Raw genomic sequence first — 27,564 nt, 5'->3', positions numbered from 1 at the left:
AGAGCGCCAGGCCCCCCACCTGGTGAGTTTTCTGTGACATCACACTGCTGGTTGATTAAAATGAAGCGTGGATCCATCGGTGCTGATGTGGGACATGTCCCAAGATCTATTATAGTTCAAAGTATTTTGCAAATCATGATGCCTTGTGCGATTCATTCTCATAAAATAATACTAATAATCCATGTAATGATATACATGGAATAATAAACACGGAGGCACAGAACTCAAATTTGTTAAGGGACTTTTACTGTTTATTTTTAATTTTCCTCTCATGTTTGGATCATTTGACAAAGGGCCGTGTGGCTTTGATCAGGGAAACAATAAAGATGAACATGTGGGGTGACCACGAAGGAGCCCTCCACCCCACCCGCCCTGCGCGACAAGCTGGAGATTTCTGCTTTGCATTCCTTCCTCAAATTTCTGGGGAAACAAGGAGTTTGGCTCCAGGAGTCCCCAGGGGTTTGAAGAGCAAGAACCACTTTCTTCTCCCTCTGCAGCCCACCCCTCTGCAGCCCCTTCAGCTCTGGGCTGGGTGGGATCGGGGGAGGGGGGGCGGGTGTGGAGGGGGCAGGCCAGACAGCGCCCTTGAGCTGAGCCGCCCATGCATATGGAAGACGCGGGCACTCTGGCTCGCTCCGGTCCTTAAATGACAGCAAATGAGGTAAAGCCAGGAGGGTGGGGACGGGAAGGGGGGGGAGGGGGCAGAGGAAGTCATCTCCAGGGCCCGAGCGTTGGCTGAGGACAGGAGCCAGCCAGTGAGCGGAGCCAGGGAGAGGGAGGAGCACATCTTGATGCAGAGATGCTGCAGTGGCTCCGGGCGCGCACACACACCAGCGCCCTCGCCCGCCACCGCCGCCAGGGCTGCCGCCACCGCGCCAGGACAGCAGCGAGCGGCTGAGGGAGCCGGGGCGGAGAGGCGGCCGGCCCAGAGGGCTGGTGGCCGGGCTAGCTCTGACTCATCGCCTCGGGCAGCGTCCACCTGCCCCAGCCAACACCCCTCTTTCACCCAGGTAGGTGCCAACCAATTTTGTCTCCTCTCGCAGCCGCTGCCGGGGGGGGGGGGGGGGGGACTCCCCAGGGTGCTATTGTGGGCAGGCACTCAGTGCCCTTGCAACTTAGGAGGGGCAGGGGCAGGGCGGGAACCCCGCTTCGGGCGGGGGCCAGTCTGACTTCTCACCACTGGGACTGGAAGTCCCCTCCGCCCTGTCTACATGGTGGCACCCTGCAGGGCCCGCAGGCCCCGCCTGGCCGGGAAGCTGGCCTCCTGCAGTGTGCCCAAGAATGTAAGCCCCTCCGGCCACTGGCTGGCAGCAGCAAATGCCTTCAGAGGGAACAGTGGCTGTGGACCCTGCCCCGGCCCCCAGCCCAGGACCAGGAAGTCCCAGAGGCCAGGCCCCAGACCCTGGCCTGCCCCCAGATCTCCCGGATGGAATGGTGCTGACTGCCCAGGCCGGAGGCCCCCCGGTCTGCCTCTGCAGGGTGACCTCTTTGCAAAGTCTTGCTTCGGTGCCACAGAGGAGGGAGTGGACCGCAAGTTTGGGCAAAGGCCTGTCCAGGAGCAGGGACTTAGGGAGGAGAAACCGAGGCAAGTCAGATCCCAAAGGGTAAGGACTGGGCCCACAGGGGCTGACATTTCTTTTCTTCCCTCCCCCCTCCCCAACTTTATCTTCCCCCAAATCCCTCCCTCTCATCTTCACTGGTGGGAGAGAGAGATTTGCATGAAGTTGGTAAGAAAAGGGGCTGGGGCTAGTAGGGGGAGGGACACAGTTTCGGGGTCTAGGGAAAGAGGGCCACCCTTCTCCCCAGCACCATGGGGCTTACATAATGGGGCTGCGGTGGGGGAAGCAGCCCCAGGCAGTGCCCCCGAGCGGAATCCTGTCACCCGGTCCAGGAGGGGGTTCCAAGGCCTGGGAAGGCAGAAGGGGGAGCAAGATGAGACAGTGCCTGTGGGAAGAGAGTCCCAGGGCCGCACGGGACAAAGCCAGGGACGCTCAGCATAGACCTCTGGGAGCTGAGCCTGTGTCCCGGGAGGAAAAGCTGTCAGTCAAGGTTGTTTGGAGGTTTGGGAATCCAGACAGACCAGGGTGGGAGGAGCTGTGAGAGCCCGTGGCCCAGCCCTGCAGAAGGATGGGTTTCCAGCACCCAAGGTACCTGCCCTTAGCTTTGCCCCCTTTCCATGTCCAGCCTACCCTCCTTTCCTTTCAGCTTCACTCCTCAGCCATGAACCCCCTTCCCAGCCCAGCCAGCGTCCTTTCTCCTCTGCTCCGAGGGAGACAGGAGTGGGTACAGCCCAGTACCCCAGCCCATCAGAGCCATGTTGGTCTCCCCTCCCAGCTCTCTGGCCAGAGAGCCCCTCAGTCCCCTCAGCCACGCCTCCTCTCAGCTGCACTCAGAGGGACCAGAGCAGCCACTGGGGATCCCGGGCAGCCAGAGGTGGGCCACCTGTGAGAGGCTGGAGTGACCTGGGCTCCTGGGGGTGGGGCAGGGGGCGGAGCCCAGACTCCTGGCCTGGATAGCAGCCCTCCCCAGGGTGCCCACCAGTTAACCCTTTCCAGCCAGGCTGCAGACCCACTCAAGCAAGGCTTTGCCACAAGGTCAAAGTTCTTCCTGATGGCCTGTGGGGTCTATCAGGAGTCCCCAGCCAGCAAAGGGGAGGCAGGAAGGGAGAGAGATGGGAAGGGGGTCCCTGAGCACATGACATCAGTCACCAAGATCCACCTGTCCTTCCGGGGCTCAGCATGAGCAGTGAGGGAAGCACAAGGCTCTCTCTCTCTCTCTCTCTCTCTCTCTCTCTCTCTCTCTCTCTCTCTCTCCTCATTCCCACTCATCCTCTACGCCCCACCTGGCCAAGCCCTCACACTTTTTTCCCTGGTCAAATGTGCTCTCCACCTTCAGCCCTCAAATAGAGACGCATGCGGGACGGGCCTCTGAGCCTTGTGCTCAGTCGGGTGCTTGTACAGACCGTCTTTGACCCAAACTTACTCCTCAGGAGTAAGCACTGGGGAGGGCACCCCAAGGCATCCTCTCTGGCGCTCAGGCTATCAGGGAAGCAATTCATCTGGGGGGGGGGGGTTGGAGGGTGCACGTCCTCCACCCCCCACGCCCAGAATATCCTCAAGCCAAAGGTTTGTGAGAAAGTGCATCTCAAAGACAATCTAGGTCTGAGAGTGGGTGGTGTTTGCACCTTTGGAGGGATTCCTGGGGCAGAACCAGGGTGTTGAGCAAGAGGCGGTCAATACTCATGGAAAGACGAACCAGAGCGAAGAACAGTCCAGTGAAGCAGGAGGGATTGAAGTTAGACTGCAGGAGGCACTTCCTCACCAGAAAGATGAGCCCGAGGCGGGGCAGTCTTTCCAAAGAGGCCATGGGGAACGGGGGTCCGGTCCAAGGTGAGACACAGTGTTGCTTGGGGGTGGAGGTTGGGTTGGATGACCCTGTACATTTCCCCCAGGCTCAGGTAACCCTCTTTCCATTGGTGAGAGGCGGGGTGACCAGGACTCCTTTCACTCCCTGCTGCCTGCCATGCGGGCCATCTCTCCCAGCCTCTCGTTCTTCTGAGCCACCCTGACCTAGGCCCCCTGCCCCCCACGGTTTGCTCACCTGGACCCTGTGGGGGTTTCCGTGGGCTCCGTGTCTCGATGGCCACCATCCTGGAGGAAAGCAGTCCTTCCTCGGGTCCATGAGTCCTCCTGCTACAACATGAGCCCATGTTTTCTTGTTTATCAAAGGAGGACGTGTGATATACTCCCCCAAAACTGAGCCCGTGGCATCCCAGGACCCCTGCAGCCCCAAGTACAGCTCAGCGTCCTTCTCATCTGATGAGCCACACAACCATGCCCCCCCACCCCCCACCCCGCCCCCCACACACACACACAGAGCACCCATCCAGATGAAACCTTGGGGGCCTCCTCTGGCCCCAGCCCACATCCTCTCAATGTCTGCCCGCCTCAGACCAAGAGGCTTTCCCACCCTGTGTCTGCCCTAAAGTCGGCCTTCTTGCCATGTAGCCCAGAGGAGCCGTTCAGCTGGGCTCCAGAGCAGAAGCTGGCCTGAGGGGCGGAGCAGGTAGAGCCCACCCCGTCAGGCTTGGCGCTGACCGGCCTGCAGGACACTGTCTAGGAATTGGGGCGTCTCCTTTCTGCAGACCTGAGGGGACATGCAAAATCACTCCACTCATTTCTTCCCGATTCAGTTCTTCAGAACCAAATTAAAACAATTACTGTTACTCCTGACATCTCAAATACGGACCCTCCTCCCAACGCCTCGCTCCTTCCATCAGCCCCTATCCCAGCCCCTCCCAGGAGGGTGCAGGCCCTCCCTCTGTCCACATCCCCTTTGAGGGCCTCTCCGTGCAGCGGCAGAGGCAGGAGGGCCAAGGTCTTCAGGCTGAAGATCCAGGGCCAGGTTCCCTCAGGGCCAGGCTGAGAGCTCACACACCCACTTTTCCTCAGCGGGCAGGGCAGTGAGTGTCAGGGCTGGGCCTCAGGGAACCGGCTGCCGATGCAAGAGCCTGGGACACCACTGGGTGCGGGGAGGGAGGGGGCACTAGAGGGGCTGAGGAGGGACCCGGCTGCACAGCTCCCCTGCCCCTCCATGGGGACTAAGAAGGTCCCCAAGCCTCAGGACCTCCTCCAGGGAGGGCGCCTGCCTTCCTCACCGAGGCCTCTCAACCATGGTCCTGCTCCTGCCCGCGCCCACCCTGCCTGCCACGTGGCCCCACCAGGCCACCATAGAGCCCTGTCCTCCCAGAGGGGCGTGGAGTGGTCCTGTCCCAGAGTCCCCCTCCCCTCTGAGACCCGAGGGAGGGCAGCAGGTGGGGAGGGTTGCGGAGGAGCACCTGCTTGGGGTGCCCCGTGGGTCCTTGCCAGGTGCTCTCCTGGACAGCTGGTGTCTAGATGTGGCTGTGCATCCTCGTGCCCTCCTCTGGGGTGGTGTGCGTGCTGGCTTGCCCGGGCCCCCGCGCCTGGGAGGCGGAAGCACCTGCCCCGGAGACGTGGGAGGCTGTCAGCATCCTAAACCCGTGTGAGTGCAGCCCCCACGCCGTGACTGTGTGGAAGTGAGCCTGACACAGCCAGGCCCAGCGTCTGTGGACACCTGTCTGTGCCCCCCCACCCCGACACTCACCATGGGCCAGGAATGGCGCTCACCTCACCAGAGTCCCTTGGCGTGGCTACCCCTTCTCACCCCCATGTTGCAGACTGAGGCTCAGAGACTCTAAGTAAGGAACACGGTCGCCAGGGCTGTGCTAGCTCGTCAGCACCACGGAGGTCGGTGAGGGCCACCCCACTAGTCTGTGCTGTGCTGTGGGGTGGGGCGAGGGACCTGAGGGCTCAGGTGGTGCTCGTCACCTTAAAATAAATCACTTCGTCTCTGCCCTCCACTGGAGTCCAAACTCCCCCTTTGTCTGTCCCCACCCATCGGAAAGCAGCCCTTGGTGCTCACCTCTCCCCGGGGGTGGCGGGGAGGCGGATTCAGGGCCAGGAGCTGGGTGTCCCCAGTGGTAGCATTTAGGAGGCGTGTGTCTTTCATTTTCTGGCTGTTCTGTGCAGGGCCCTGAGCCCAGCAGACGCTGCCGTGTGCTCGAGTCCGGCTCTCAGTCTCCCCCCCCCCCCCCCCCCGCCTCATTGTCCCCCAGGCCCCTTTGTTCCCGGGGCCAGCAATCCAGCCAGCTCCCCCTGCAGCCTCTGAACCCCAAAGCAGCCCGCTTCCCCATAGGCCCAGCCCCCCTGATGGTTGCAGCCTGTGCCCGCCTGTGCCAGCCTGTGCCTGCTCCCCTGTACCGGGGCAGCTGGCCTGGGCCAGGCTGGGCTGGCTCGGGGCTCACAGGCCAGCTCCGGGCCTGGCATAGCTCCACTCTGGCCTTGCTCCTGACAAAAAGGCCTCCTCCATCCTGAGCATTCTAGGACGCGTCACAGGGCAGATGGCGTGAGGAGAGGGCTGGTCCGTGGAGCTCACGGGCACATCCTCGTGGCACGCTGGTCCATAAAGGCCGTTTTGTTACCGTCTCCCGGCGCATGGCACAGTGCCTGGCACATGGCAATGAATGCTGGGAGGAAGTGGACACGGGGAAAGACTGGATGCCAACCGCCTCACCTTCAGGGAGCAATGAGCTCCAACCTTTGACCCAGACTCCAGGCGTGTGTGTGAGCGTTCACACAGGCCTTGGCACACAGGGGGGCTCAGCGTACACCTGACAGGCCGATGGGCCCCTAGTGCTGCCACGCTTCTCTGGGGCAACCCAGGTGCTCCTCCCTCTCAGCCCCTGCCCGGCCCTCCCCGGTCTGTCCCTTAAGGGTGCCCAGGGCCCCTGAGCCCTGAGGTGACTGACAAAGGTCTGGGTCAAGCCGAGTTTTAGGAGGAGCAGTAGAATTGGATTATTCACAGAGTTTGATAATTACCTGTGGTGACATCATTCTGACCCCTGTGGGTGGAGGTGAGTGATCCAGGATCAGGCCTCCTCGTGGGCCACAGGAGGACAAGGCAGGGCTGGGTTCATGCCCCCTGCAGGCAGGGACTCACACAGACACATGCACAAACACATGGGCACACACACAAAGACTAGACATATCCAAGCACAGACCCACAGAGACACAGGCATATACATAGGAACACAAAGACCAGACCTCACATATCCACAGGGACACATAGGCATGACACACAGATACACACCAACATCACACACACGCACGTGCACGCACACGCACAGCCACCCCACTCTCTCCAGCACTGCGGGAGCAGCAGTGGCTCCTGTCCAGGGCCCCCAGCTCCCTGGTAGTCTGTCTCTGCTTGGCCCTGGCACACTCAGGGTAAGTGCCTTGAGCCCAAGCCAGCACCCTGCCCCTCACTGAGCGCCCAGACTGGCAGACAAAGGGCGGGAATGAGCAAGCAATGATTGAGCCCCTTCTCTGTGCCCGGCTCGGGGATGTGCCACACTAGCGCTAAGGGGGTGTTTTCAAACGTTTTGGAACCATGGGACCCTTAATTTAAAGCCGGCCTGGGGAACATCCGGCTCTTGGGCAGATTAAGGCCCACAAAATCATTCAGTCTGGCCCTGCCAAGGCATTAGGGGTGAGTTAATTAAATGTTTGATCAAATATAGCAGGCTAATTTTAAGTTGATAATTCTGTATGGCCCGTGAATGATGTTGTTAGAAATACCCAAATGGGCCTGGGCAGAAAACGGTTCCCCACCCCTGGTTTAAAGGGAACCTGGTGGGGAAGTCCAGGAGATGAAGCAGAGCTGAGTGCGGCCGCTCTGGCTGGAGCTGGGGAGGGTCTCAGCCCATCCTCTCTCTGGCGCCATCCCCGCTGTGACCCTGGCCCCAAAACTTCCCCGGCAGGCACTCCAGTACCTCACTGACCACCAGAACGGCTCTGCAAAGTAATCTCCACTTTGCAGGTGAGAAAACAGGCTCCAGCAGGGGCAATAACTTGTCCAAGCTCACAAAGCCCTTAGGAGATGAAGTCAATGTCCCCGAATCCTGTCCGCGGAGGCCGAACCCTGGACACTTCACAGATCCCCAGCGCCTCCCTGTTGGGAGAGCTCCCTGCTTTAGTGCAGCATCGGGGGTCATACTTCCCGGTTCCTGTGACCGAACCCCCTGTGGCCCTAGAGACCCAAGTGTGTGTGGGAGAGAGAATGTGTGAGAGTGAGGAGTGAAGGTGAGTGTGAAACAGAATGTGTGTGAGAATATATGTGAGAGAGTGTGTATGAGAGCCTGGCCGGTTGCCCAGGTGGTTAGAGCATTGTCCTGATACGCCAAGGTTGCGGGTTCGATTCCCAGTCAGAGCACATACAAGAATTAACCAAGGAATGCATAAATAAATGGAACAACAAATCGATGTTCCTCTTTCTCTCCCTCTCTCTCTCTCTCTCTCTCTCTCTCTCTCTCTCTCATCAATCAATAACTTTTTTTAAAAAGTGTAAGAGAGTGCGAGAGGGTGAAAGTGTGTGCACGTGTGTGTATGAGGGAGAAAGAGTGTGAGTTTGTGAGAGGATGTTCGAGTTGGCCCAGGGGTTCTGGGGAGCGCTGGAGCCTGGTTAGTCCAATCAGTTGTTATTGAGCTCCACCATGTGAGTGTGAGTATGTGAGTGTGTGTGAGTGTGAGTGTGTGAGTGTGAGTGTGTGAGTGTGTGTGAGTGTGAGTGTGAGTGTGTGAGTGTGTGTGAGTGTGAGTGTGAGTGTGTGAGTGTGAGTGTGTGTGAGTGTGTGAGTGTGTGTGAGTGTGTGTGAGTGTGAGTGTGTGAGTGTGAGTGTGGGTGTGAGTGTGTGAGTGTGAGTGTGTGTGAGTGTGAGTGTGAGTGTGAGTGTGAGTGTGAGTGTGAGTGTGACAGTGATGTGCACAGGCTCCTGGAGGCACAGAACACAGCTGTCCTCAAACAGCACCACACAAGTCAGAGCTATTACGTGCCAGGCACTTTGCCAGGCTCGGGAGCATCGCTTAACGGGCCATATGGCTCCACCCGCAGAGACGTGATGCCTTACCTGGGGGCCCGGGGAGAGGGTGGGTGCCTCAGTGAGACCCCTCCTCACTAGAAGCAAGGCTGGGCCTGAGAGACGGTGCATTGCCCCCCACCCAGGCAGCTATGGGGGGAGTGGGCCCCCATTACTAGAGAAAGATGCTCCTAGTTCCCCAAGTCCAGGCCCGGGCCCTGTTCCCGTCAGGACCCACACCAAGAGCTATTGCAGGAGAGCTGGCAGCTGTCCCTTGCCTCCTGACCCCAGTTGGTCACTGTTTCCCCTCCTGAGGTCCCTGCTGGCCGAGGGGGTAGAGGAGGGCAGGGCAGTGACTGAGCCAGACTCCCAGGGGGCCGTGGGAGGCACTCAGCCATGGAAGAGCTCCTTGGTAATAGCCAAGCCCCTTCCCCCGGGCCCCGGGAGGACGAGCACTTGAGCAGTTCCGGCCTCGCCCAGGCAAGACCCAGACCGCCTGGAGCTGGGAGGGCGCTCCGCTCAGGGCCCCCTGCCCTCCTGCCTCCCCAGGTCCTGCTCAGCGTCCGGCCGCACTGTCCTCTCCTCTCCACCTCGGCCTGGACGCCGCCATGGGGACACGCTCCGGGAGGAGGTCGCCGCTGCTGCTGCTGCTGCTGCTGCTGCTGCTGGCTGTGGCCCTCGTCGCCTCTCCAGGTAAGAGGGCTGTGTGGTCCCTGAAGCCCAGCAGGGTGGTTCTAGGATTATGTCATTGCTATTATTGGGGTGATGACTACAGAAGTCCCTGGCTCTGTAGTGCTGTGGCACTTAACGTTTCTGAGGCATTTCCTGGCTAGAATTTCCCCATTTATGGATCTTCCTCCCCTTTGAGGTTAGGAGAGGGACTGAGTCTTGGCCACGTAGAGATGAAAGAAGCATGATCAGCCCGAACCGGTTTGGCTCAGTGGATAGAGCGTCGGCCTGCAGACTGAGGGGGTCCCAGGTTCGATTCTGGTCAAGGGCATGTACCTTGGTTGTGGGCACATCCCCAGTAGGAGGTGTGCAGGAGGCAGCTGATCAATGTTTCTCTCTCATTGATGTTTCTAACTCTCTATCTCTCTCCCTTCCTCTCTGAAAAAAATCAATAAAATATATTTTAAAAAGAGAGAGAGAGAGAGAGAGAGAGAGAGAGAGAGAGAGAGAGAGGCATGATCAGAGAGGGTGAAAGGCTTGCCCTGAGTCACCCAGCCTGATTACGGCACAACCAGACCCCACAGCATCAGCCCGCAGTGGAGGCCTCGAAGGCTGCTCTGTTCAGTAGAGTAGCCAATAGCCACGGGACGATCACAACGAAGAGAAATTCAGTTTTAAAATTAGTTCCTCAGTGGTACTAGCCACTTTTCAAGGGCTAATTGCCACACTGGACAGCAGCACAGATTACAGAACATTCCCGTGGCCGGAGGAAGTCCTCCTGGGTGGTGCAGGGCTGACATTTATTTTCTTCCCTCCCCTGGCAGACCGTGTGGAGCAGGCTGTGGGGAGAGGGGAGGCAGAGCCCCGGGGGCCCAGGCAAAAGGCAAGAGGGACCCCAGCAAAGGCTCTCACGCCAGGGGTGCTGCGAAGTGGGGGGAGGGGAGGACGGGCTGATGGGAGGAGCGGGGCGTGGAGAAGAGGGCCGTGTAGGCTGAGAGGCTGGGGTAGCTGGACTCTGGAGAGGGTGCCGGAGACCCAGCCCTTCTGATCGCTGGAGAGCGCTCGGGCCACCTGCTGCAACTCGAGGGGTTCGCTATGCCCACCGCCGGCCTCTCTGCCCTGACCCCCAGCCCGGATCCATAGACGGTCCTTTTCTCCTTAAGATCTCTGTGCTCCCCATCCTCCTCTGTCCTCCTGGAGTCCCCGCCAGCTCAGGCTGCACCCACCCCTCCCTCAAGGCTGTGGCCACACATTCTAGGTTCTTGTGTCACCAGGGAAGGACTCGGCTGGCATGCTTCCCACCGTCTCAGCGTGTCCCAACGCCTCTCAGTCCTGCACCCGAGCCAGTGAGGAATGACCCACGGGTGGGCGGAGTCTCCCAGCCCCAGCCCCAGGCCTAGCTGCCTGGGAGGGCCCTCCGGGTCCCCAGGAGCTGCTGGGTTGGGGAGCCCTGGCTGAGGGAGCAGGAGACACCCACCCTGCAGAGAGCAGAGAGGGGCCTGGGCCGCTCAGCATTGCGCCCTCAGGGATAGCTCAGTGCTGGGACCCCATCACTGGAGGCAGGGGTGTGGGCAGCCTCCGGGGTCCTTAGGCCGAGAGATGCAGGGAAGGCCACAGGAGAGGGGACCCGGTCTGCCACGTGGCAGAGCTCCAGAGACTGGAGTGGAACATCCTGTGGCTTGTTCCCCCCCACCCCCCCCCACCCCCGCTCCCAGGAAGGTGCCTGGGCTCCACCTCCTCACTGCCCTGCCCGGGGGGCTGCACCTGGTGCAGGGAAAGGCCGGAGGGCTCCCCTCACCTCACGTCTCCCGCCCCTCACCTGTGCTTGGGGAGCAGCGTTGCCAGGACAGGGAATCCTGCCTGTGCGTGTGTACATGCGATGTGGGTGCACGTAAGGGAGTGCGAGCAGGTGAGAGGTGTGGGCACGTGCATCTGTAGATGTCGGGTGAGGGTGTGCACACGGCTGAGTGCAGGAGAAGGCTTTACCGGGACGAAGGCCAGTCTGAAAGCAGCGGTGCCCCTGGGCCCACTCAGCCGCCCCCACCAGGGTTCCCGGAAGACAGGGTTACTGGAAGCTGCTGTTGAGCAAGATGGTTCCCAGCAGCCTGGCTGCCTCCGCCCCCCTCCCTCCCCTCCCAGCCCCTCTCCGCAGTCCCAGCTGGGGCAGGGGTCCCTCCCCTCCACCACCATCATTAACTTGGGATTAGGCTGGGCCCTAGCCGCCATCTCCAAGGCCTGGGGCGGCAGTGAAGGGTGGTGATGGGTGGTGGGGAGGGGGGTGGGGGATGCATTTCAGGGAGCCCTGCCTCCATCCTCATTCTGAGAGCTGCTTCACAGCTGCCCTCGCTCCCCGGGGTCCAGGCTGGGCCTCAGCTGTAGCATAGGGACCAAGCCCCCGTCCCTGGAAGAGGCTGACAGCTGGGTGCTTGGGCGAGGAGGCACTAATTGGTTCATGGAGACCCCACAGCCCCCATCACCCCCCACGGAGGGCCTGGAACCAGCTGCACTGAGGGTGGAGCAATTAGGGGTGGCCTGGCTCCTACGAGGCTGACACCACGAAGGTGCATGAGCCTGGCCGCAGGAATTGGCATACGGAGCCGCTCCCCACCCCCCAGGAAAGGCAGGTGCGACTCGCTCCCCCCTGCACCCGGGGCCCTGCCCTGGTGAGGCTGCACACTGGCCCTGAGGTGCCCGTTCGCTCAGCTAATTCAGGACACCGAGGTGCAGACCTGCACGCGCCTCAGACCTGCCCTGTGACCCGGCACATCGTTCCCTCTTCTGCGCCTCTCTTTCTTTTTTCTTTTCTTTTTTTTTTTTTTCCTTTCCTTTTTGTTAATCCTCACCCGGGGATATTTTTCCATTGATTTGTAGAGCGATGGGAGGAAGAGGGAGAGACAGAGAGAGAGAAACATGGATGTGACAGAGACACATCGATGGGCTGCCTCCTGCAGGGGCCCGGGGCCTGGGATCCAGTCTGTAACCCAGGGGGTACGTGCCTTTGACCGAAATTGAACCCGGGACCCTCCGTCCTCGGGCCGATGCTCTGTCCACTGAGGGGCACTGCCGGGGCTGTGGCTCTCCTCCTTGAGCTGTCACACTGGGACTGTATACAAATGCCCCCAAAGCTGCGTGCATACCATCCACCCGTCAGAAAGCCGCCCCTCCTCCCCCAGTCCTCCCCCACCCACACCTGGGTCAGCAGACATCTGCTGAGCACACGCCCGTGCCAGGCTGAAGCCTCCCACAGACCTTGGGAGGGGAGTGCACCTTCTTTCCATTGCACAGGTGGAGATGTTGGGCTCAGAAGGTTCTAGAACAGCTGGTAAGAAGCTCAGAACCAGGGCCCGTTCCCTCGGGACAGCCTGTCCCAGGGACATAGATACCCTCTCCCCCTTTTGACCAGTGACTTCCCACACATCCTCCAAGGCCGACCTCGCAGCCTGCAGACCAGCTTTCCCGAGAGATCGCCGACAGCCCCTGGGCAGTGCCCCCTGCTTCCACTCGAGGGCCCCCTGCACCTTGAACCTAACCTGTTAGGGTGGCTCTTGCCCCCTTGCTGGCCCTTCCTGTCCGCCCTCCCGGACTGCAGTCCTGCGGGGAACAGGGTCTGTGTCTTCCTCATGTTTGCAACACAATCTCTAGCCCAGCACCAGGTATACAGCAGGTGCTCAATACCCGTGCAGGATGGGTGATCGACGGAACTAACTTGCCCTGATCGGGCCTGTCCACCCTCTTTAAATTCAACGTTTAATTAATTACAATTAAATAAAATTAAGAATTCGGTTCCTCGGCAGCACGAGCCACATGTTGAGGCTCCACGGTGGCTAGTGGTGCCGGACTGGATGGTGCAGAAAACAGAACCCTCTCCCCTGTGAGAGTTCTCCTGGGCGGCACCGCCCCGGGGCCAGGCTGCAGCCCCGGTCCCTGAGGCCTGTGTCCCCATCGCAGCTGGGAGCTCAGCCCGGGGATCCCCGGCCTCCTTTGGGCCTGTCTTCGAAGACCAGCCGCTCAGTCTGCTGTTCCCAGAGGAGTCCACGGAGGAGAAGGTGACCCTGGCGTGCCGTGCCCGGGCCAGCCCTCCGGCCACCTACAGGTGAGACCCCACGTGGTGAGACCCCATGGTGGTGAGACCTCGGCAAGCTGTGCTGGCAGGACTCAAGGGCCCTCCTCCCGCTGCAGGTGGAAGATGAACGGCACCGAGATGAAGCTGGAGCCAGGCTCCCGCCACCAGCTGGTGGGCGGCAACCTGGTCATCATGAGCCCCACCAAGGCCCAGGACGCTGGCGTCTACCAGTGCCTGGCCTCCAACCCCGTGGGCACCGTGGTCAGCAGGGAGGCCGTCCTGCGCTTCGGCTGTGAGATCCAGACCCGTGGGGTGCCGGGACATTCTGGGGGAGGGGGAGGGGATTGGGAGAAGTGTCCAGAAGAGGCAGGTGGCTGCCCCCCACGGAGGCTGAGCGGGAGGGCCCGGCGGGCGGGAGGACGGTGCCTGAGCACGGCCTGGCCTTCACTCCAGTCCTGCAGGAATTCTCCAAGGAGGAGCGGGACCCCGTGAAAACCCACGAGGGCTGGGGAGTGATGCTGCCCTGTAACCCCCCTGCCCACTACCCAGGTGAGTCGGGCCCTGGCCCGTGGTTAGACAGAGGGCCCAGGAGGGCGCCGGCTGCTCAGCAGAGGAGGGTGGGTGAAAGGTGGTGAGTGACGCCCAGAAGCTCACCCTGGACCCTCAGCCTTAAGTGACGGCTCCTCGATGGGCCCATCCTTTTCTAGCGCTGCCCTGCCGTCCCCTTCCAGCGGGAGGTCCCTGCGGGCCGTTCCCTGTCAGGTGCACTGCTCTCCCCAGGGGCAGGGATCAAGGGCAATCTTCCCTCTAGGTCTCCCCTCAGCCCAGCTCAGAGAACGGGGCTCTCAGGACCCCCCCAGCATGTCGGGGTCCCACCCAGAGTGGCCTGTTGGCCCAACACCCCCTGGTGTCCTCATACTCCCCACGTCCTAGGCCTGTCCTACCGCTGGCTCCTCAATGAGTTCCCCAACTTCATCCCGACGGACGGGCGGCACTTCGTGTCCCAGACCACGGGGAACCTGTACATCGCCCGGACCAACGCCTCCGACCTGGGCAACTACTCCTGCCTGGCCACCAGCCACATGGACTTCTCCACCAAGAGCGTCTTCAGCAAGTTTGCTCAGCTCAACCTGGCCGCTGAAGGTCAGGGTCGGCGGGCAGGCCGGGCGGGGAGAGCTGAGGGGCAGGGGAGGTGGGGAAAGGGGTTTCCCCTCAGGGGTTGTGAAGCAGCTCAAGGGCACAGGGTCTGGGGCCCAGACCACCGGGTCCTCCTGCTGCAAGACCTCAGCCGCTCGGCCCAGGTCCCCAAGGGGGAAGCGAGTTAGGATGGAGTCAGCGCCGAGCTGGGCTGAGATCCTGGCACGGGAGCACCTGACCCGGACCTCTAGCATCCGACCTGCCAAGCCCTCTCTCCCCAGACCCCAGGCTCTTCGCGCCCAGCATCAAGGCCCGCTTCCCAGCGGAGACGTACGCGCTGCTGGGGCAGCAGGTCACCCTGGAGTGCTTTGCCTTCGGGAAGTGAGTGGCGGAGGAGGGCGGGCGGGCGGGACACGGGTGACCCCAGAGAGAAAGGGGGCAGGCAGGGGCAGCACTCAGTCATCTTGGCGCCCCTCTCAGGGTCTAGCGGGGTGCCAGGCCCACAGTTTGCAGTGACCACTCACCGAGCCCTAAACACCCGGCCCGCCTGGTTCCAGTCCCAACTCGGCCACTTGCTGGCTGGGGGACCTTGGGAAAATGACTTAACCTCTCTGTGCCTCCGTTCCCTTATTTGCGCGTGGTGATAATAATAGCGCCTACCTCGTGGGGTCGTTATGAGGAGGCAGTGAGTCAATATACGTAAAGTGCTCAGAGCAGAGCCTGGCCTTCAGTCAGGATTCGGTGGCTGCTGACGGTTGCCTTTTTAAAAACTGCGATAGGAATCATGCTCTCCCAGGAAAAGGATTCCCTGGAACGGGCGACACAAATTGTGGGTGTTCCATAAGTAAATATCTGCAGAATGAATCCCTCCTGCTATTTGAGGAAGCCCAGGCTGCCCCCTGCTTTGGGGAGAGTTATTGGGCTTCCAGAGAATCCTTTTGTAAAGACTCACTGCTACCTCAGTCCATTGTAGCGCACAGATTACTAACACCTGGAGGCCCTGTGGGACGCAGAGGCCAGGCCTGTTGACGAGAGGGGCAAAGGGCCCATAAAGACCCAGGTCAAGGCCACTGTTGGCGAGGGCAGGCCCAGAAGAGGCACGGTGGTCAGCGCAGGGTCGGGGCGGGAGGGCCAGTCAGCTTCCGGTATAGACCATGCGGAAGACCACGCTCACGGGTGTCACAACTATTCAGGGGCGTGGAGGGAGGAGGGAGCCCCCTTTCTTGCCCCTCCCCTGCGCTGGGTGAGGCCCTTCCCTCCCTCGGTTCCTTCCCAGGCCCCCGTTGAATGCCCTCCTCCCCACCCCCACCTGCCCAGCATCTCAGGAGGACCTGAGGATCTGGGTGTGGAGGAGTCAGTGCACCCCCTCTGGCTTTGTCTCCCGCCAGCCCAGTCCCCAGGATCAAGTGGCGCAAAGTGGATGGCTCCTTGTCCCCGCAGTGGGCCACGGCTGAGCCCACCCTGCAGATCCCCAGCGTCGGCTTCGAGGATGAGGGCACTTACGAGTGTGAGGCGGAGAACTCCAAGGGCCGAGACAGCGTCCAGGGCCGCATCATCGTGCAGGGTACGAGGACGCCTCTCCCCGCCTTCACCCTGGCCTCCGGCGGAGGGAGTCCATCCAAAAGTCAGGGAGGAGCCTGGGAGGACCGTTGCTTAAGCCTCTGGCTCCAGGACTGCCCTGGGGGTGGGGACAGAAGAGGCTAGCGCCGTGGCCAGCTCAGCTGGCGTTACAGAAAGCACGTGGAAGGCGTTAGAAGGACTTAAGTTGCTAAGACAGCCAGTGCCACGGGCTGCATGTGCCAACTTGCCGGAGCCGCTTCTCACCACATCCCAGGATGCTGATAGCTCCCTCTGCTGTCTGGCACAGGAACTGCAGTGCTGCAATCCCTGCCCATTCAATGTGCTGGAGGCTCCTCCCTGCTCAACCCCAACCTCTCTCTCCCTTGCACCCCACAGCCCAGCCCGAGTGGCTCAAGGTGATCTCGGATATGGAGGCCGACATCGGGTCCAGCCTGCGTTGGGGCTGCGCAGCCGCCGGCAAGCCCCGGCCCACAGTGCGCTGGCTGCGGAATGGGGAGCCTCTGGCCTCCCAGGTAAGGGACTTGGGCTTCCTCCCACACCCCTACCTCCCCAACACCCCCCTCCCCCCACTTCTGGGCTACCTCCCACACCCCTACCTCCCCAACCCCCCCCCCCACTTCCGGGCTAAAGGGTGTTTCTAGGTGCTTCTTTCCATCCCCGAGTCACTTGGCCACAGGCTGGTCAACCGGACAGACTCCTGACTGGAGTCCAGGCACAGCTCAGCCACAGAAACACTGTGTGGTCCTGGGCGGGTCACTTCACCCCTCTGGCCTCAGTGCTGATGTACAGGGAGGCCCAGCGAATCAAGTCCTGAATTCCAGGCGACTCTGAGATGGGACTGGGCATGTGAGCCCCTCCTCCAGGGAGTGGGCCCCTCCATCCTGGGCCTCCAGTGGTCCCGACGCCCCTGCCCCACCCTGCGCCCGGCTCTTTGGCACAGACCCGGGTGGAGGTGCTGGCCGGGGACCTGCGGTTCTCCAAGCTGAGCCTGGAGGACTCAGGCATGTACCAGTGTGTGGCAGAGAACAAGCATGGCACCATCTACGCCAGCGCTGAGCTGGCCGTGCAAGGTAAAGGGCCCGGGGAGGCTTGGGACACCCCCGGGGGGCACAAGGGGGGCGCTAGGGGTCGACATGCAGCATTTCTAAACACACAACACACCTGGCAGTTTTCCAACAGCTTCTGAGAAGAACTCGGGGATTTAAGAAAGGAGATGAGGTGGCTTGTTCTATGTCTGGCACAATATAAATGTTTGTGTTGCAGTGAAAAAAAAAAGATGGCCAAAGTCATTGGAAACCAGATCAATTAGATTAGTGTTTAGCCTGGACCCTTCAGTGCTGTGTCTCAGTTTACTAATTTATAAAATGTGGGCAGTAGTCCTGCCCTCACACAGCTGTTGTGGGATTCAATGAGATGACAGAGGTAAAGCGTAAGGGACCTGTCCAAAGCATAACAGGTGCCCAGTAACTGTTGGCAGCTGCTCATATTCTTATTGTGTGACTTGAGCTCATGAAACTTTAGTCTGCTCATCTGTAAAATGGGCACAGTGATGCCTACCTCATCAAGTTGTAGTGAGGCTTAGTGAAGGCTCATTCATTCATTCATTCATTCTACTAATATTTATTCAGTACCTCCTCAGATAAGGTCTCTGCCTTCAAGTATCTTACAATCCAGTAGAGAAAGAGGGCAAATAAACACAAAATCAAATCATTAAATAAGATAATTTCAGACAGCCATTAAAAATACAGACTAAAAAAAAAAAAACAGACTCAAGAAAAGCCGGTAGTGAGGTAGGAGGAGGGGGGCCAGTGAGATGGGGTGGTCGAAGAAGACCTCTCTGAGGCAGTCGCTTTGAGGATGTGACCCAAGTGTTAAGAAGGAGCCAGCCACGTGAAGATCTGGGGGATTTCCAGTGCAAAGGTCCTGGGGCAGGAAAAGGGGTAGCATTTTCAAAGAACAAAAATGGCCCAGGTGATTGGAGCACACTGAGTGAGGGGCAGAGTGGAGTGAGATGGGATTGGAGAGAGGGACTTAGTTCTGAGTCCCTGTGAGAAGCTGGACTTCCTTCTGAGTGCCTAATTCACATTTTTAAAAAGATACCCCTGGCTGCTGCGGGGGAAAGAATTGCAGAAAGAAAATACAGAAACAGGAAGACCGATTAGGGGGCCTTTTCACAGTCCAGCAGGAGGGGTGGGGGCTTGGAGCAGCGCGGGGGCAGCGGCTGATCGGAAGGGGTGGATTCCGGGTGGGTTTTGGAAGTGGTGCTAAGGGTCACTCATGCACTGACCACGAAGGTCCATAGTGCTTAGCACCCGGCCAGGCGACGTCTTAGTCACGGGTCCTGTCATGACGCCCTGGGTGACTGTGGGGTGCTCCCCTTTCCTTCCAGCACTGGCCCCCGACTTCAGGCTGAATCCCGTGAGGCGCCTGATCCCTGCAGCCCGCGGGGGAGAGGTCATGATCCCCTGCCAGCCCCGGGCAGCCCCGAAGGCCGTGGTGCTCTGGAGCAAAGGCACTGAGATCTTGGTCAACAGCAGCAGGTACCGCCCGCACCCACCCCCAGCCACTCCCGCTCCCCCGCGTTCTCCTTGGAGCCGAGTCCCTTCCCGGGACCACGTGTGTCCCCGGGGTGGCCCCATCGGCTCTGTCCTGGCTGCAGAGTGACAGTAACCCCGGATGGCACCTTGATCATAAGAAACATCAGTCGGTCCGATGAAGGCAAATACACGTGCTTCGCTGAGAACTTCATGGGCAAAGCCAACAGCACGGGCATCCTGTCTGTGCGAGGTAAGGGTGTGGTGTGGCTGAGGCTGGTGGACTCAGCCACAGGGGGCACCATCCCCCCTCGCCACCGGGCCCTGTCGTCCCATGCTCCTCCCAGCTTGGTTGTGAGACTACTCCGGGACCCGGGTTCATTTGGGGCCACCCTCTCGCCTCCATCCAGAATGTAGTCCCGCCTCCTCCCACACACTGGTGGGGCTGCTGGGAGGTCCGGATACGTTGGCCACGCCGGCCCTTCTCATTCCCGGGGCTTAGGACAAACCTCTCCCCTCACCCACCCAGAGACCTTGTATTTCTTGGCAGATGCGACCAAGATCACGCTGGCCCCCTCCAGTGCCGACATCAACTTGGGCGACAACCTGACCCTGCAGTGCCATGCCTCCCACGACCCCACCATGGACCTCACCTTCCTCTGGGCCTTGGACGACTTTCCCATCGACCCCGACAAGCCTGGGGGTCACTACCGGAGGGCCAGTGTGGTGAGGCCCGAGGCCGAGAACCCACAGCCACTCCCTCCTTTTGGGAAGACAAGGGACCCAAGGTGGCCTTGACCACCCACAGCCTTTCCCCGCTCCCTCGGGAATGCCAGCCAGGGCAGACTCGTCCTCGGATTCGTATCCATCCTCCCTGGAATGGCAGCTGCCTGGGTTCTCCGGAGGCACTCAGCCGCTCACTCCCCCTGTGGTGATCCTGCCCCCAGCGCCCATGGCATCAGTAACTTGGGCGCTTGTAGACTGTCTCGTGTCACAGACCGTGTTTAGTCCCCGGTGGGACTGAGTGGGGAGGAGCTGATTCCTCCCACGGGAACAGATGGGACCGAGGTACGGGGAGGGCCGGAGCTGCGCCCCCTGACCTGGCCTCTCCCTGTCCCCTGTGTGCAGAAGGAGACGGTTGGAGACCTGACCATCCTGAACGCCCAGCTGCGCCACGGCGGGAAGTACACCTGCACGGCCCAGACGGTGGTGGACAGCGCGTCCAAGGAGGCCACAGTCCTGGTCCGAGGTGACGGGGTTTCCCACTGCCACCCCCACCCCACTTCCTCAGAGGCCAGCTGGGCTACTCCGGTCTTCGCTCCCTAACTCCCCGCCTCTCCCCGAGCTGTGGGGAAGTGTTTCTGACAGAAGTTCGCTGAGCTGAACTTATCCGGAAGTTCCTTATAGATCCTAGACCCGTGGTCGGCAAACTGCGGCTCGCGAGCCACATGCGGCTCTTTGGCCCCTTGAGTGTGGCTCTTCCACAAAAATACCACGGCCTGGGCGAGTCTATTTTGAAGAAGTGGCGTTAAAAGAAGTTTAAGTTTAAAAAATTGGGCTCTCAAAAGAAATTTCAATCGTTGTCCTGTTGATATTTGGCTCTGTTGACTAATGAGTTTGCCGACCACTGTCCTAGATGAATAGAATATTCTTTCTCCAAAGCCAATATCTTAGGAAGCATTCCTAAACACATCCCAAGAGTGGAGAACTTTGCTGCGGCCAGAAGTTCTCCGTGCTGGGAAGTGAGTCCACATCCCTCTGTGAGGGTCTCTGGGACCCTCCCAGCCTTGGACACATCCCACCCACCACGCAAAACCCCATTCCTCACTCTCCCACCAGAGCCTGTGTTTGTGGCGCCCTCTGCTGCCTCCACTTGGTACTTCACCAGCCCAAACCAGCCTGGGGGAGGTTGGCTTCAATTGGAAGCTGCCCAATTCTGACCCACAATGCTCTGACCTCTGGTGCAGGTCCCCCGGGCCCCCCGGGAGGCATGGTGGTAAGGGACATCGGCGACACCACTGTCCAGCTCAGCTGGAGCCGTGGCTTTGACAACCACAGCCCCATTGCCAAGTACACCCTGCAAGCTCGCACTCCGCCTGCAGGGAAGTGGAAGCAAGTTCGGACCAGTAAGTGCCCTGCCCTGTCAGGATGGACAAGGCCTGGCTGTGTGCCAGCAGTGGGGGCAGGGGGCAGAGGGCTGGGGCTGAGCCTGGAGCTTCAAAGAGGGACAAGCTTGGGCCATCTGCCTGCAGAGAGCTCCCGGGCCAGTGGGGAGACGGTGGCACGGGGACAGCAGGAGCGTGGGGAGAGTTGAAGGAGGAGGCGCTCTGTGTGCACCCTGAGCGCTGGCGGGAATGTTACTGGGCAGTGACTGCATGCACGGCGGCATAGGGTGCCCACGACACCAGCAGAGGCTCCAGGGCGGGGAGGACTCGTTTTCTGGTCGTTTCTGAAAGAGGTATTGAGTGCTTTGCGTGTGTCAGGCCCCAGCCGAGGGCTGGGCCCAAAGGTGGGCCAGGCTCAGGCCCTGCCCATCCCGTCCAGACCACCGACTCCTCCGTGCCTTGCAGATCCCGCCAACATCGAGGGCAACGCGGAGACCGCCCAGGTGCTGGGCCTAACGCCCTGGATGGACTATGAGTTCCGGGTCATAGCCAGCAACATCCTGGGCACTGGGGAGCCCAGTGGGCCCTCCAGCAAAATCCAGACCAAGGAAGCAGGTCAGCCCTGGGTGTCCCCAAGTGAAGTAGCTTCAGGCACAGACACCACCCTCCTCCAAGGGAGCCCCAGCCAAGAGCAATTCGCAGAGTGCCCCCCCCTCCCCCGCTGACCAGGCTTCAGACTCTAACGCAACACGAGACAGGACGCAGGCCAGGGCCGGGCCACTGCCCTGCACACAGCCCTGTGCACTGACCACGGCCTGGCCAAGGCCCTCGTTAAAACATGCGGCAACCTGACAGCTCCATGTGAATCTACGATATCTCAAAACAAAAAGGGTTTTTTACTGGGGGAAAAAAAGTTTGGAGAAGGGAAGTGTCATAGTCTGGACTTGAACCCAGGACGCTGGGGTGGTGGGCAGATGTCCTCCCTGGAAGTGCACGAGCTGCAGAAATCAGCTATGAGGAAGGTGTGTGTGTGAGAGTGTGTGAGCATGGGAGTGTGTGAGTGTGTGTGAGAGTGTGTGAGCATGGGAGTGTGTGAGAGTGTGAGAGTGTGTGAGCATGGCAGTGTGTGAGAGTGTGTGAGCATGGGAGTGTGTGAGAGTGTGTGAGCATGGGAGTGTGTGAGAGTATGTGAGTGTGTGAGCATGGGAGTGTGTATGAGTGTGTGAGAGTGTGTGAGCATGGGAGTGTGTGTGTGTGTGAGTATATGACTCTGTGTGTGAACATGTGTGAGCATGTGTGAGTGTTTATGAGTGTATGACTCCGTGTGTGTGTGTGTGTGTGTGTGAGTGTGTGTGTGTGTGTGTGTGTGTGTGTGTGTGTGTGAGTGTGGGGGGGGGGGGTGGTGCAGGGGCCTCGGGAAGCAGCCAGTGTCGCCCAGTCCTCCGATGGTTCCTTTGGGAGCAGGAGGAAGTCCGTCTGCCCACAGCCCTCCTGAAAGGCGGTGCCCGAACCTGAGTGGGGCAGGAGGGGGAGAGAGCCTGGTCAGCATCTGCCGAGAGGCGCCTGCCCGCCCTCTGAGCCTGTCCCAGGCAAAGGCCCAGCGCCAGAGCCCGTCAGTCCACCAGCCCCAGGCAGGGTCCCGGGACTGAAATCTACCTCGGGAAGTGGGGCCGGGAAAAGCCCGAGAAAGAGGCAGGACACTGCCTGGCCGTGAACAGAGTTTACCAAGGGACGCCAACGTGGACGTGGCCTTGGCAGCTGCAGGATGAAGGGGATGTTCTGTGCCGCCTGACAGCACCAGAGTTAGAGCGGGTAAACCGGGGATAGGCACAGGTCCTAACCAGGCACTCCCAGGTGCAGGTGCGGGAAATTACTCTCCCTGCTTGACCAGGTCAGGACAAGGGCCTGTTCCAGGAACCAGCAAGAAGCAGGGGTGCTGATGTGTGCCCGAATAGGCATCATGCCGTCTCTATGAGGGTCTTGGAAGGACCCTTTGGCTTGAAGGACAGACAGTGGTCACGTCCTAGAGCAGTCTCTCGTCCACAGAACCCCGGAGCCCCGGCCGGGCAGCAGGGAACCAGGACGCTGCCTCCCCTTCTCCTGCCCACACAGGCCTGCCCCCTGGAGGTGGAGTGAGGGTCTGCCTTCTCGTGTCCCTTCCACATAGTTTCCTGGATGCCCCAGGCTGACTCTGGGCCCTTCTGACTGGGACCCTCCCGAGTCAGGAATCCAGGAGCACGTGGCCTGGCTTCCGGCAGGGCCGGGTGTGGGAGGGCAGCAGTCTCCTCACTCTGGCGCCCTGCGAGTTTATGAGCACGGAGGCCGCTGTGGTGCAGAGGGAAGATGAGAGGCTTCAGAATCAGAACTGAGTTCACATTCTAGCCGTGCCGTTTTGCTCTGTGACCTTAGGCAAGTTGCTTAACCGCACTGGGCCTTAGTCTTTCCGCCCTGAAAGGGGGGACAATAACACCCAGCTCGCAGGACCCAATGGGCACTGAGAGGAAGTGCTCCTTGCAGGTGACAAGGCCCTAAGCTATGGTCTTCAAACAAAGTGATAAGCCTCTAACTGCTGGGTCATCTGCAGAAATATTTTGACCCTCAGCCAACTTACCCCCTGTCAAGCTTCATGAGCTGATGAAATATATCCTTGTTTTAATATCAGCCTTGTTGAATAATAGCGACAATTGGGAAATTAATTCTGCCACAAAAGAAAAAAGGTAAAACACCCTGCAACCCAAAATAAATGTTTTTTTGTGTCCATTGCATTCTGAATTACTCATTCCCCTGAATTTAACGCACTCTGAAGCTAGCTAGTCTCTTATTTAGTTTCAGCGACAGGAGAGAAGGAGGCAATGATCATACAGAGACACACACACACATGCACACACACTCGCCACTGTCTTTTTTAATTTTATTCTCTTTACAGCCCTTTGAGAGAAACAGTATCCTCACCTTCCAGAGGGAGAATCAGGCGCAGAGAGGTTAAGTAACTTGCTCAGGGAAGCACAGGAGTAAACGGCAGAGGTGGGATTTGATCTCAGGTCTGCCTGACTCCAGGGCCCACGTCCAGAGGGACTGTTAGAGGACAAAACCAGGGCCCATCTGCAGGGGGGTCCCCATCCTAGGTCACTTTACAGGCACCGGCTCAGGGCTCTGGTCCCCTCACTGCCCGTTAACCAGCCCGTTAACATCTGTGTCCCTTGGTCCTGACAGCCCCCTTCGTGGCACCCTCGGGGCTCAGCGGAGGTGGTGGAGCCCCTGGCGAGCTCATTGTCAACTGGACGGTAAGCGCTCGGACAGAGGCAAAAACGTGCTTCCAGTTCTCTGGGGGGACAAGTCCTGCCCCCGCCCCTCCTCAGTCCTGACTCCTCTCTGGGCTGGGCCGCTGCAGGGAGAACCCAGACAGAGCCAGTGCCCAGTCCAGCAGCCGCCGTCCTCTCCCTCCCCTGCACCCGCTGCCTCCCGCAGGAGCGCCCACACAGGATACACACCACCATGGCGCAGTCCTGGGCTGCCCTCCTGGTGAAGGTTGGGTGGGGCACAGGATGGGCAGGAAACGCACCCGCGGCCCCTCACCCATGCCACGCTCTTGCCCCTCAGCCCATGTCACGGGAGTACCAGAACGGAGACGGCTTCGGCTACCTGCTGTCCTTCCGCAGGCAGGGCAGCGCCGGCTGGCAGAGCGCGCGGGTGCCCGGCGCCGACGCCCAGTACTTCGTCTACAGCAACGAGAGCATCCGGCCCTACACGCCCTTCGAGGTCAAGATCCGCAGCTACAACCGCCGAGGGGACGGGCCCGAGAGCCTCACTGCCCTCGTGTACTCGGCGGAGGAAGGTGGGTGACCCCGGGCCCCCCCTCTGCCCCATCGCGGCTGCTACTCCCTCCTCAGGCCCACAGTGGGGTGGAGAGGACACGGGTGCCCACGGGGAAGACAGGTCTGGGGTTCTAAGCCGCTGGCCTCATTTCTAGCCCTTGCCTCCTGGTCTCCCCTCAGGCCTGGGAAGGAGAGGGAGGCCCTCTGGGACCCCCGTGGCCTTGGTCCTGGACCCTGGGCCCTAAAGTTCTCAGCAAGGGCCGTCGGGGTTGGTGGCTGCCCTGTCGCACACGAGGAGGCCCTGGGAATCCAAATCCATTTTGTATCGGTCCCCAGAGCCCAGGGTGGCCCCGGCCAAGGTCTGGGCCAAGGGGGTCTCAGCCTCAGAGATGAACGTGACCTGGGAAGCGGTGCCGCCGGACATGAACGGGGTCCTCCTGGGCTACGAGGTGAGCGCTGACCTGGGGCCTGGGAGAGGGAGGATGCTGGGGTTGAAGGTTGGGTGAGGGCGCCCAGCCAGCGGGGCTCAGTGGTTGAGCGTCAACCTGTGAACCAGGGGGTCACGGTTCAATTCCAAGTCAGGGCACATACCCGGGTTGTGGGCTTGGTCTCCCCATGTGGGGCCCATGACGGGAGGCCTATCAGTGGTTCTCTCCCTCCCTCCCTCTCCCTTCTTCTCTGAAATTAATAAAAATTAAAATAAAATAAAAAACAGATTGGGTGAGAGCACTAGTCATTCCTCTTTGGAGCACTCACTCACTAACCTGGCAAACAGCACCCAGTCTGTGCAGTCTGTGCAGCAACCGTAGCTGAGACCCGAAGGCTGGTGCCCACGGGGAAGACAGGCCTGTAGACAGCCTTGAGGTAATGCTAGGCCAGCACCTGCCCTGGAGCTACGGGGCCTAGGAGGGGAGGGGCCTAGGGGAGGAGGGGCCTAGGAGAGGAGGAGTTTGGGGAGGAGGGGCCTAGGGGAGGAGGGGCCTAGGAGAGGAGGGGCAGGTTCTGGAAGGGGCATGGCCTGCCCCTTTCATGCCAGAGCCCAGCTAGCTTGGCATCCTCAGGGCTGCAGGGAACCGCATGGCCCCCTCTATGTACCAGTTGATCATCCTGTCCCTGTGGAACTCTGGACCCAGCAGTTTGACTGCCCTGAGCCCTGCACCCACCGATGAGTCCACCCTAGGGTGCCTGTGCAGGAGATGGGGCGAGAAGCCCAGAGGAAGGACAAACAGGCTAGGCAGGCCCCACTGAGGAGTGACTCCCCACTCAGGGAGCAGGAGAGGAACAGGATGTGGCGGCCAGGGCCGGAGTGAGGGTAGCCCTGCAGTCCCGCACTTGACTGCTGAGCCTAGGGTATCCCGGCCCCCGCAGATCCGCTACTGGAAAGCTGGGGACAAAGAAGCAGCCGCTGACCGTGTGAGGACGGCAGGGCTGGACACCAGTGCCCGAGTCACTGACCTGCACCCCAACACCAAGTACCACGTGACCGTTCGGGCCTACAACCGGGCGGGCACTGGGCCTGCCAGTCCTTCTGCCAATGCCACGACCATGAAGCCCCGTGAGTCTGCCGGCCCGGGGTGGGGGACAGGTGTGTTTGGGGGGAGCGGGTGTCTCTAGGATCACTCTTCCCCCCAGTGCAAGACAAATGCTCTAGCCCACAAGCCTGGCTGGACGGAAACGAGGCAGCAGCCTCGTGAAAATGGGGCGTGGAGTTCACAGCCTCTCTCCTCCCGCCGGTGGGTTCTCACCGGGTGTGTTTCTTAGGCGGCTGTGGCGGGATGTTCTGGGTGCAGACACTCAGAAAAAGGCTGGCCAAAGGCAAGGGGTGGGTGGTGAGGACGCATTCACAGGTCGGCCCAACTCCTCCCTCCTCTGGCAGCTCCGCGGCAACCCCCCGGCAACATCTCCTGGACGTTCTCGAGCTCCAGTCTGAGCATTAAGTGGGACCCTGTGGTCCCTCTCCGCAACGAGTCTGCGGTCACTGGCTATAAGGTAGGAAGGGATCGGCCAAGCGCTGGATGGTGGGGAACGGCTCGTCTGCGTTCGCGGGGAACACAGGAGGGCCGCCCTTTGTAGCAGAAGGGACCCGAGTTAGATGTAAGCAGGAGACACACGAATGGGTCTCCAGGTCACTTGTAGTGGCCACTGTAAGAAAGGGGGCTGCAGGAAGGCAGGGCTCGGGGGGGGGGGGCATGAGAGACGGGGCGGGGGCAGTCTGGGGTCCTTCTAGCCTAAGGGGTCTGCAAAAACAGTGCAGCTGGCTGCCAGCTTTTCTCCACCAATGGAGCGCTTGTTCAAGAGCCTGGTCCTGGTCAACAGGAAACAGGAGGGGTGAGGACGCAGGCCCTCTCGGGCCCAGTGCCTCGGGCCGAGGAAGAGGGAGGAATCGGCCCTGGTGTAAGTGACGCCCCCTGCCTAACCTCCCCACAGATGCTGTACCAGAATGACCTACACCCGACTCCCACGCTCCACCTCACCAGCAAGAACTGGATAGAAGTGGCCGTTCCCGAAGACATCGGCTATGCCCTGGTGCAGATCCGGACCACGGGGCCTGGAGGGGACGGAACCCCGGCAGAAGTCCACATCGTGAGGAACGGAGGTGCTGCCTCCCCCACCCCTTCCCTCGGGAGTCTCAGGGTGCTCTCCTCAGGGGCCAGGGGGAGGCCGAGGCCCTGCAAAACGCTGTAGGAGTGGGGCTGAAACACCTCTCCGTCCGGAAGCCTGCCCTCCTTGCGTCTCCATAGAAAGGCCTGGGTCCCCTCCCAAGAGTGGGGTGTGTGGGGGGGGGGGGAGGGTACCCGGCCAACCCTGCCCCACGTTTCTGCCTGCCGCTTCCAGACACAAGCATGATGGTGGAGAACTCGGCAGTCTGCCCGGCCCCGCGCCCCAGCACCATCCTCTCCCACTCCGTGGCCATGCTGGTCCTCATAGGCCACCTGGAGCTCTGACCTTGGCGCCCCTCCCTCCACCGCCGGACACCACCTCCGAGGATGCAGCCAGCTGGCCCGGCCCCTCCTGATGCCAAGATGGCCCAACACTGTGCCTGAGACTGGCTGGTTTAAATACCTACTGTAGACAGCGCCCTTTTTGTAGGAGGCAGGATATTTCGTATTCTGCCACTGGCTAGAACCCATGCGAGGATTTTTATTTATTTATTTTTTAATCAAGAGGCACCGGACAGTAATTTCCAAGATGATACGGAACCCGTGCCGGGCCCTCTGGGGTGCCA

The 27,564-nt window shown here is 60.4% G+C and overlaps 1 protein-coding gene across 1 annotated transcript; it reads left to right on the top strand.

Moving 5' to 3' along the window:
* Positions 1-791: 791 nt before the first annotated feature.
* On the top strand, positions 792-27,283 carry CNTN2 (contactin 2; the record flags this gene model as incomplete). Its single annotated transcript, XM_079762010.1, has 23 exons — positions 792-936; positions 8,984-9,127; positions 13,052-13,196; positions 13,283-13,458; positions 13,620-13,715; positions 14,100-14,309; positions 14,585-14,684; positions 15,692-15,867; positions 16,260-16,396; positions 16,825-16,954; positions 18,274-18,424; positions 18,544-18,671; positions 18,969-19,144; positions 19,547-19,667; positions 20,386-20,544; positions 20,989-21,138; positions 23,737-23,807; positions 24,124-24,358; positions 24,675-24,787; positions 25,707-25,893; positions 26,215-26,327; positions 26,766-26,934; positions 27,174-27,283. 23 exons carry the CDS (start codon positions 792-794, stop codon positions 27,281-27,283), a joined length of 3,342 nt encoding a protein of 1,113 aa, XP_079618136.1.
* Positions 27,284-27,564: the final 281 nt, after the last annotated feature.

The sequence above is a fragment of the Cnephaeus nilssonii genome (assembly GCF_951640355.1).
Source record: "Cnephaeus nilssonii genome assembly, chromosome: 21".
Classification (NCBI taxonomy): domain Eukaryota; kingdom Metazoa; phylum Chordata; class Mammalia; order Chiroptera; family Vespertilionidae; genus Cnephaeus; species Cnephaeus nilssonii.
The sequence above is the reverse complement of the archived record's forward strand: the minus strand, read 5'-3'. Positions and strand labels throughout refer to the sequence as shown.